General features: G+C 25.3%; 1 protein-coding gene across 1 annotated transcript; it reads left to right on the forward strand.

Moving 5' to 3' along the window:
* On the forward strand, positions 1-2217 carry LOC128961055 (probable asparagine--tRNA ligase, mitochondrial). The gene is made up of 8 exons (XM_054307263.1): positions 1-355; positions 430-539; positions 623-986; positions 1072-1163; positions 1241-1501; positions 1568-1757; positions 1835-1959; positions 2057-2217. Exons 1-8 carry the CDS (start codon positions 32-34, stop codon positions 2199-2201), a joined length of 1611 nt encoding a protein of 536 aa, XP_054163238.1. The 5' UTR covers positions 1-31; the 3' UTR covers positions 2202-2217.
* The last annotated feature ends 9927 nt before the right edge of the window (positions 2218-12144 follow it).

A 12144-nucleotide genomic window follows, 5' to 3' on the forward strand; every position in this document is an offset into this window, starting at 1 on the left:
TGTTTTTTGAAATAAAAAAATATAACAATCAATGAAAATGTTGTTTGCATTGAATGGTTGGCGACTACAACAACAACAGTGGACAACAATTGGCCGTCAATTGTGTCGACAATTGAGACGACAACGACATAATCGGCAACTGATGATTGCCGGCGGCGACAGTGGACATCACTATAGCCGAAAACAACAATTGAGACCACAATCGACGTGCATATCGTCACCGACGCCGCCGTCGCCGACAAATAAGCCGTTCATACAGTGCAAGCCGTCGGCGGCGGCAATCCTGCCGAAGAGATTGAACATCAAGAATGCATTGATTACCGAACCATCCGGCGACCAATTGGTGGCCATTTCGGTAAATTGTTTTGTAGCAAAAAACTGTGTCTGCATTTTACTGACCAAAGTCTTGTTGTTGTTTTGTTTTCTTAGGGTTGGATCAGATTTGTCCGCAAACAGCGTCCAGTATTCATACACATCAACGACGGATCCGATCGTCGAAATCTTCAAGTGGTTATCAGCGGTAAAGATGTTATTAAAAAGTAAACAATTTTTATTTAAATGATATCATATATTAATATCTTGTGATTTAGTTGTTTTGTGTTTTATTGATTGATTCAAACAGTTTGACAATCAAAGACCTACATCACGGCTGTTGTGTCCGCTGTGTCGGTCATCTGATGCCGAGTCCGGGACCCAAACAGCCGACAGAACTGTTGTGTCAGTCACTGGAGATTGTGGGCGCGTGTGATCCTCTGGAGTATCCGTTTGTCGACAAAGGTCTAACTCATGATACAACTGCCGCCTATTGTCGCCAATATCCGCATCTTCGGCAACGACTATCCATTTATCAATCGTTGGCCAGAATCCGAAGCGAAGCCCAGAACGCTGTCCATATGTATTGCAAACAAAACGATTTCATACAGACAACCGCTCCGCTCATCACATCCAACGACTGTGAAGGCGGTGGACATGTCTTCTCAATTAAAGTATTGATTTTATTGTTGTTGTTGTTGTGGTGCAAAACATTTGATCCAAACTTTGATTGCAATAATCATTTTTACTTTTTATTAGTCTCCATATTGTAATCAAGACAACCAATACTACTTTGATAGACAAACATATCTAACAGTTTCGTCACAATTACATTTAGAAGCTATGGCCCGGTAGGTTATTATGATGGTCGGCCAGTGGCCAGTAGTATTAAACAGTGTATTTTCAACTATTCTTTTTTTACCGGTAGGTCACTGAGTCGGGTCTACACTATTAGCCAGTGTTTCAGAGCCGAGCGATCGCTATCCAGACGACATTTGGCAGAGTTTTTGATGTTTGAAGCGGAAGAAGCGTTTGTCGATACTGTCGATGAACTGATGGACAGAGTGGAGACTGTCTGCAAGTTTATAGCCTATTATTTAAGTAATCAGTGTACCGATGACTTCAACTATTTGATCAAAGAAACCAATTATGAATATTTTGATAATTTTTTACAAAAACGTTATGTCAGGTATTAATTGTAAAATTGTATTTTTTAATCAATTTTGTTTTAATAAATTATTACTACTGTTATTAGGATGACATATAACGATGCCATTGATGTACTAACTAAATGTCCAAAATATGCGACAACTTTAAAAAGTGGACACAATTTGAGTGCCGAACACGAAAGATATTTAGTCGACTATAGCGGTAATGTTCCCGTATTTGTCACTCATTTTCCCGCTAATGTCAAACCATTTTATATGAAACAATCGGATGGAAAGGTATTATTGATGAAAGCATTTTATTCATAAATATATATATATTTTTAGTTATTTATTTGTTTATTTAAATTTTAAAGGCTCTATGTTTTGATTTATTGTCTCCAATTTCTGGCGAAATATGTGGCGGAAGTCTACGTGAAGATGATTACAAAGTGCTCGACAATCGTCTAATAGATCTCAATTTAAAAGACAATTTTGATTGGTTTGTATTATATATATATATATATATTTATTTATAATATTTGTAATGATTGATTTTTAACAAACAATTTTTATTTATATATATATATAAATAATAGGTATTTAGATTTAAGGCGTTTCGGTAATACTATTACCGGTGGTTTCGGTATCGGTTTCGATAGACTTATCCAAACGTTAACCGGTATTCAAAATATAAGAGATGTGACAACATTTCCCCGATATTGGCATAACTGTCAACTGTAGTAGTAGTAGTAGTAGTAGTAGTAGTAGTAGTAATAATAATAATAATAATAATAATAATAATTTTATTATCACTTTAAAATCAACAATAATTGATAGTTTAGTATTACTATAGTTATAAAATTAAAATTTGTAAACTTTTTTATATATATACTGTATATATAAATTTATAATTAAATATTTTACAAACAATAGTCTTAAAAAGTTATTATTTAAGTTTATTTAAACTTACTGTAAGTTATACATTAACATTGGTTATTAAAATTATTTATTCTAGATAATTGTATTAACGGTAATTTAAAATATAAACATTAAGTTTTATAAAATATTGGTTAGCTTTGTAATTGTAATTATTTTTGATAAAAACAATTATCCAAAGCTTAAAATTTAGAGTAAACAAAATTATTTAGAAAACTAGATGTTTATAAAGTTTTTCGGCTATTGTATTTGACTACATAAACTACTAGTTAGTAATTTTTTTTTTAAAATCATATTATTTAACTAATTATTTGTTAGGAAATAATTTTAGTTTTAGTTATTTAAAAATAAAACTCATCTTAAATAAATTATCTGCTATTTGACTATTATAGTTAATTATTTACAGTAAATTACTAACAATTAGAAATTGAATTTAATTAAGTATTATACAATTTTACGATTTTAATGTTAGAAAATTATTAGAAAATTAAATTTTTAAGACACTTTAATATTTATTTATTAAAATTGTATAATAATAACTTAATTTTTGATAGGAATTAAGTTAATTAATTAATTAATTTATATATTACTGTTATAAATAGTCATTATAAAACAAAATTACATAAAAATAACTTTATATTTAATATAGAAATAATTAATTTAAGTGATAAAAATAATGCTATTATGATATTTAATAAATATTATTTATTTGAATAAAATTTGTTTATTAATTTTCAATATAAACAATTAATTGACTAATCATTCAATTATTATTTTTTTGGTTGTCACAAAATATTGGTTAGTTTAATAATAATAATAATAATAATATTAGTTTATAATACAGTATTTTTAAACAATTTTTTGAAACTTAATCGCAAAATGAAATATACAGTATATATATATATACTGTATATATATAACATAAAAACTTTAGTGATCAACAAATTTGTTATAAAAAGGGGGATATATTTAGATTATAATATTACATATTATTAGTCATTAGATTATATAAAATAAAAATTATTATTAATTTAATAAACTTATTAAATAGTTTCAGTATTAGATATTAAATTTTTTTATGCAACTATTTTTAATTATTAATAAATATTAATTATTTTAAAAATCAGTCAATTTGTTTCAAAGTAATCAAAATGAATTCATCTAAATATATCAATCAGGCATTTATATGTTTTAATAATTTGTTTAATTATTTATTTATGTATTTTTGTGTTTTATATATTATAAAATACCTGTAATATAAAGATAAATAAAATATATATTGAATTAATAATTAAAGTAAAAATAAATTTTATTATAAACAATATTTTTTTAGATATATATATCGGGGATATAATTGAAAATCCACAACAATTTCCACCGGATTTTCTGCTACTGAAACCAATTATATTAATAGTTATTTCATTGATTGCAATCACGATATGTGTTGTAATAGTCATACACTTGAAGCGTGTGTTTAATGGCCAGACATTACAGGACAGGAGGACTAACGATCACGAAATGGTTAATCAAAACAATTATGACAACAACAACAACAACAACAACAACGACAACGACGACAACAACAACAACAACAATGTCAACAATAATGACAATTTGATTAATTAATTTAAAAAAAATTAATCTCAAAGTCAAAAATTACTTAATATGATTGTTATATAATTTCATTTTAAATCTATATATAAACAATATATTTAAAAATTAGTAAATTATAAAAATATTATACAAATGTATAAATGTATAATTAAATAATTAATTACAATAACGATTATAATGACTTATTTTATTTAACATATATTAAACTATTTTATTTTTATACAAATTTTATTTTTAAAAAATTCAATTAATAATTATTATTGTTATATATTTTTTAGTTAATAACTATTAATATAATATATATATATACCTTACTTTACTGTATCTTAACTATCATATGCTTATAATATTAAATATTATATCTAAACACTAATTATTATTATAGATTATTATTACAGATAATTATTATAAATTATAATTATAAATATATAATATTTATATATATATATATATACAGTATATATAAGCTGTCAGTTTGGAGACTAACCCAAAAGTTGTTAGTCTTATATGTTATTTAATGTCCCGAAACAGTATTAATAATCCAATCAATATGTTTAGACAACCGAACAAATACATTCAAAGCATCGGTATGTTCAATCAAAGGACAGTCAGCTATTTTGTGAGTAAATCCTTTAGCTAAACCAATTAGTACTACCCGACCACCACCACCACCATTAACACCACCCATCATAACATCACTACTATTATTATTAGTTTGATAAATGTTATTATTGTCATCCATTACATACTGAACCAATGGTCCACCCGAATCACCCTATAGTTTATTGAAGTGGTATTAAGTAATTATTTTGTTAAAAAATTAATCTGAATTAGAATTACTTAAAAAAATTTTATTAAAAATTATTTTTTTATTTAAATAGCTATTTATATATTAATAATTGTTATTAATAATTAATAACTTATTACATACAGTACAGGCAGCTGTTCCCTCAATTAATGGATATCTTTTACTAAAAATCAAATAAGACGATTGATCTGTTAAGTTATTAAACGACTCAGTCATCTGAAACCAACCCGTCCGTAGTGGACCTGAATTTATGACACCCGGGTCTAAGCGTCCGAAACCGGCAAACAGTGCCAACTCTTTATCGGTGTTAACAATGTCTCTGTCGGGCAAACAAATGGCATTAACTGTCGGATACCCACCCGTCGACTGTGTCATCAATATCTGTGAATCCAATTTCAATAATGCGATGTCATATCCATAGTTCAATCCCGGTATATGTCTGAGTGCCGTATAATTGGGATGAATAACATACTTATTCACACCGTATGTATGAATTGCTTGACTGTAGTCATCACCTAATCGTACACTTACTGTGTGATCGGATCTTATAATAAATTAGTTTTTTAAAAAAATATTATTATATTGTTTTAAAATTATATATAAATCTAATTACAATATACAATGTGCTGCTGTTATAATCCAATAGCTATTCAATATAACTCCAGTACACCATCTCCTGTTTAATTAAAATAAAATAATTTATTTGTTTAATTATAAAGTATTGATTATATTAATTAATTTTTTAATACCTGTTATACTTAATCCCCAAAAATGTTTTGTATATATCAATGAATGCAATCCACGGCCACTCAAACGGTTGAGCTAACCGTCCGTTTTGAACATTTGTCTCAACATTTGATGGCCACTTAAGACAGTGTCCGCTCATCAACAGTGACTGACTATTGATACCACAGTTGTCCTCTGTTACCGACGGGTAGTGTTTGATACGTGAATGCAAACCATTGGTTAACATAATAAACTTCATAAATAATAAATAAAATAGCATTTTGTAAATATAAAACTGTTAAATTTAAGTGTAAAATATTTTATTAAACAAAAATGTAAAAGTATTTATTATTTTAATTATAAATTTTAGTTTTATTAAGAATTAAATATTATAATTTGTTAATTATAATACATGTAACATAAATATGTTTAAAACATAATATTTTATTTTAAAAAGTTTTTACACTAAATATTATATTACATAAATTTTTGATAATAAAAATGAATTTTCTTTTTAAAAAAATGATATCTTATATTAGATTATTTATAATTAAATTGATCATGTTTATTTTTTGTATTTAAATTCTTAATTATTATATATTTTTACTTTATTACACATTGAGATATATTTTATTTGTTTTCATTTTTAATTAGTATTTATTTTTATATTTATTTTATTAATACAGAACTACTAAATATTTTTATGATAATTATTGTATGCAAACTTTTAAAACATTTATTATTATTATTTTGATATTCAAGTATAATATAATTAAATATTTTATCATTAAAAAACAAAATTACATTTAATATACAAATAATTAATTTAAGTTAAAAAATAATGCTATTATGATATTTAATAAATATTATTTATTTGAATAAAATTTGTTTATTAATTTTCAATATAAACAATTTATTGACTAATCATTCAATTATTATTATTTTTTTTTGGTTGTCACAAAATATTGGTTAGTTTAATAATAACAATAACAATATTAGTTTATAATACAGTATTTGTTATTTAATGTCCCGAAACAGTATTAATAATCCAATCAATATGTTTAGACAACCGAACAAATACATTCAAAGCATCGGTATGTTCAATCAAAGGACAGTCAGCTATTTTGTGAGTAAATCCTTTAGCTAAACCAATTAGTACTACCCGACCACCACCACCACCATTAACACCACCCATCATAACATCACTACTATTATTATTAGTTTGATAAATGTTATTATTGTCATCCATTACATACTGAACCAATGGTCCACCCGAATCACCCTATAGTTTATTGAAGTGGTATTAAGTAATTATTTTGTTAAAAAATTAATCTGAATTAGAATTACTTAAAAAAATTTTATTAAAAATTATTTTTTTATTTAAATAACTATTTATATATTAATAATTGTTATTAATAATTAATAACTTATTACATACAGTACAGGCAGCTGTTCCCTCAATTAATGGATATCTTTTACTAAAAATCAAATTATAATGATACATAATTATAATTATTATCAATGTATAACAATTACTTAATAGGGACTTATTTTCTAAATCAGATTACACAGATTATTGATTGAAACAATGTTTATTATAATTTATTAATAATAATTTTTTTAAAAAAATTAAAATAATATGTATCACCATTTAATAATAGATGCCCATACCAGGGGGGGGGGTAGACATTCAATCATAAAAAAAATAATTTGCATCTATTGTTTATGTATGGCATTTATTATTTTTTAAAACCCTAGTACTACTGTACAACAACAGTATTGACAATCCAATCGATGTGTTTAGATATGCGAACAAATGAATTAAAACTTTCGGCCACTTTATCGGGACAGGTGTTTCCTGGCGGCCAATGGCCTTGACTCATACCGATTAGTACTGCCCGCCGACCCATAATCATATCGCTGCCATTTTTCCGCCGCCGCTGATTACTACTGTCCAATACATATTGAATCAATGGTCCACCCGAGTCACCCTATAATAGAAAATGATATATATATATATACAGTATACTGTATATATGTATATCAGGGTTAAGCAAGGTTTAGGATTTTAGGGGACGGTCTAGGGGAGGGGGTCAAATTACAACAATTAATTTTTAATAAAAATGTTAGTTTTTTTAATAAAAATGTTAGTTTTTTTTAATAAATATTTACAGTATGAATAATGTTATAGTCATGTATTTTTAATTTAGTTTTTCTAAATATTTAACAAGATTTTAGTTATTTTGTTGTTGTTGTTGTTGTTGTTGTATAAATAAGCTATTGATATATATATATTTAAAAAAAACATATTTAACATTTATTAAATTTTATCAAAATGAAAAATAAAATCAGCGCCGAAAATTAATATGGGGGCAAAAGTTAGAGGTGTAAGATCCAAAAATTTGTGATCTAAAGGAGGGGTTAAAAAATTAACCCTACCCCTTCTCCACTTATTAATATATATATATATATATATATATATAACTTATGTTATGTTATAAGTTATGTCTAATAAAATATTTTTTGCAATAATTACATAAAAATTAGTATAAAAATCAATAATTTTATATTTCTATGCTTACACTACAAGCAGCTGTTCCCTCATTTAGTGGATATCTTTTACCGATAATCAAATAAGTCGAGTGATTCCATGTATTAGCAGACGATTCGGATATACGAAACCAACCCGTCCGGAGTCGACCCGAATTAATCACATTATTGTCAGTATCACCGAAACCGGCAAACACTGCCAACTCTTTATCGGTGTTAACAATGTCTCTGTCGGGCAAACAAATGGCATTAACTGTCGGATACCCACCCGTCGACTGTGTCATCAATATCTGTGAATCCAATTTCAATAATGCGATGTCATATCCATACTTTAATCCCGTGATATGACTGAATGCCGTATAATTAGGATGAATGACATACTTGTCCACACCGTATACATGACTTACATGCCTGTAGTCAGTACCCAATCGTACCCTTAATGTGTAATCGGATCTTAATTTTTTTTAAATAGTTGAATAAAATAGTAATCATTATTATAATATTATTTTTATAAAAAATATAAAAAAAATATACTTACAATACACAATGTGCTGATGTTATAATCCAATAGCTATTAGTAGTATACATAGCACTTGACACGCGATAAATCGTAACGTATTTGTGAACGGCCCCAAATTTTGTAATATTTTACAAATTTTTACAATTACATTATATGAAAATACACATTTTTTATTTATATATATATATATATATATATATATATATATATATATGTATGTGTSTGTGTGTGTGTGTGTGTGTGTGTGTGTGTGTGTATGTATGTATGTATGTATGTGTGATGTGTAGTGTGTGTRTGTGTGTGTGTGTGTGTGTGTGCATTATATTAAAGATGGTATCTATGCCATTTTCTAAGATAAGAAAAAAAATTAAATAATATAATTTTATAATATTACTATCCTATTTTATAAGATGTGTATATTAATTTACTATATAAATAACGTATAATATTATGTTTTCACAAAAAATACCATAAGATATTTTGCACTACATAATAAATAAATTTACAGTATAGTTTTACTTTACTGCAGTTACAAATATTTATAATGTTTTATAAAACTAACTTTACACAAGTAAATAATATAAGTTTCTTATAATAAACAATATTTATAAATTACCTATTATTTTTTATAGGATATAGTTATTGTTTATTAACACTAATATACAATTCAACAAAATATATTTATTTTATTTTAAATTTTATTTTTAAAATATTTATTTTTAAAATATTTATTTTTTAAATATTTGTTTTCAAATATTTGTTTTTAAATATTTATTTTTTAAATATTTATTTTTTAAATATTTATTTTTTAAATATTTATTTTTTAAATATTTATTTTTTTAATATTTATTTTTTAAATATTTATTTTTTAAATATTTGTTTTTAAATATTTATTTTTTAAATATTTGTTTTTACATATTTGGTTATAAATATTTGTTTTTAAATATTTGTTTTTAAATATTTATTTTTTAAATATTTATTTTTAAATATTTGTTTATATATATTTGTTTATAAATATTTGTTTATAAATATTTGTATTTAAATATTTATTTATTTTAAATGTTTTTAAATTTTTTTTTTAAATATTAATTTTTTAAATATTAATTTTTTTATATAAATAGTATACTATATTTTAAATAATTATATCTTTTATAATTATTTTATATATAATTATAATTATTATTATATACTTATATATTTTATCATATTATATTAATATTCAATTTATTTGTATATATAATGCAGTTATTTATATATTTATGGTATATTTATTAAACCTACTTTATTGTAACTCTCTATAACTATTTATTGTACTACATCATTAATATTACTGTTAATTTATAACATTATTAATACATTACCATACATAACTACTACAACACATAATTACCATCATTCATTTATAATATTATGCAAAATTAAAAAATATATTACAATATATAAGTGAATCAAAAGTATATAAATAATATATATATTGCATAATATATAATTATTTTTGAATAATTTTTTTGTGTAATTCTAAATATATATTTTGAATTTGTTTGTGTTTTAATTGTGCGCCTATTTTTGGAATTAATTTTTGTTTGTTTTTTATTTTATTTTATTTTTATAAAAGTTAAATATTTTTTCAGAAAAGTTCATGTTTATTACTTAATAACAATTTATTATTTTATTCAGTAAATTCGTCTACATAGCCAAATGGAATAGTTTGGTAATAGGGATGATATGTGACAATAACTCTCTTCTCAGATACTGCTCTATATAATTTATTAATCTTTTCTGTATAAACATTATGTACTTTATCAGTTCTAAAGCATAATTGTTTTGCAGTAGTAGTAAATATTTGATTAATAAAATAGTTTTCGGCTGTTCTGGCAATTAAATCAAAGTTTATTTCATCTTTCAGTTCATTTGTTATTGCTATCCCCTTTACTTTGCATTTATTTATTATTGAACCATCAGGTAGTCTAACGCGATATCCATAATTTTTCGGTCCACAAGAAGCGAATGAGTCAATGTATGCATTGTCACCATAATCTTTTTCAATTTCGTCTGTCATATCCCCTAAAAAGTCGCCTATTTCTGGATCATACCAATCTTGTGTAATGTTATGTTTGTATATAACTGAATCTGTGTCAAAATATTTAACACGTCCAGCAGAGCTAGTCTCTATTTTATCTAGCTCTTTATACAAATGAATCCTTGCATTTGCTGTTACCATTGATCCTAATGCAATTGATGTGTTACCGGCATTACAATAACTATCATCAACACATTTATAATTAACAATAATTGTTTTTTCGTTTGGCATTATTTCACCTAATAAAATAAAATGTAAGAATTAGTTTTATTGAATAATATATAATAATATAAAATAATAATTTACCTTTTATGACATATTTTGCATCAGTAATGATTCTCCTATAATCATCATATTGGGTACATATTTTTGTTTTCATTTGATTGGGTCGTTGAGCCAATTTACCCCAAAGACTGTTAAGCATAAGTTTAGCAATAAAACGTAAACCAGGGTTTTTCTCCATTTTGTCAAATTCTAGTTCAACGTTTTCGCGGACTTTGTATTCGGTTATATAATTTTGTTTGTCATCATTGGTATTACAATTTGTAGGCCATCCTGATGCTTCGGTTTTAATCTTTAGCCATTTATTAATATATTCTTTAAATATATCATTTGTCTTTTGCTCGTAATGAAGAACCTCATATATTTTTTCAACTTTATACCCTTTGGTTATAGCTAGTTTTAACTCTTCAGAGTACCAAGAGCCAATAAGACATCTCTCTTTGTCTGTGTGAGTGCAATGGTCTATTTTGTTAGATGCACACAGACCACACAACGCAAAAACTAATTTATTGTTTTTTAATCGCATTGGTAATACAGGAAGATAAAGATCTTTAGGTGGTAAGATTTTGCACTTTATAAACCCAAAGTAACCACTTATGTTATTTGAAGTAAATTCACTTAATACTATTGGATGCCCTATAGGATAATCACATTTGGAAAGAACTGTCGGATATAGGCTGCAGACATCTTTATATTTTATTATTTCATTTTCTTGACAGTCATCATTGAAAAATAAGTTGTTTGTCCGACCACCATAAAAACTTTCACGGATATCTACATGACCGATTTCCTTCATTTTTGCATAATATCTTTGACGCGATGGGTAATATTGTCTCAGTTCATCATCTGTATTTAATTGATTTTTGAAGTCGTGCTCCCATATTAAGGTAACTTGATATCCTTGTCTTTGAAAATATTGTAACTGAAATAAATAAATAATATAATTAGTATAAATTATTACATAAAATATATTACTACATACTTTTCCATAATCTCTAATGTGTTTCTCACGAGGGGTTAAGCTGTTGAGATGGTCATATTTAATATTAGCATTTAAATCAGTAAAGCATTCTTCACAAGCGTGCCAGTAACACCCATTATATTCAAAAATATGTCGATCTTCTTCAATGTATCCATCGGTATAATATGGACCTATTTTGGTCTCTCT

The sequence above is a fragment of the Oppia nitens genome, unplaced genomic scaffold (assembly GCF_028296485.1).
Source record: "Oppia nitens isolate AA-2021 unplaced genomic scaffold, nextdenovo-longstitch-racon4-pilon3 scaffold5_pilon_pilon_pilon, whole genome shotgun sequence".
NCBI classification, from domain to species: Eukaryota; Metazoa; Arthropoda; class Arachnida; order Sarcoptiformes; family Oppiidae; genus Oppia; species Oppia nitens.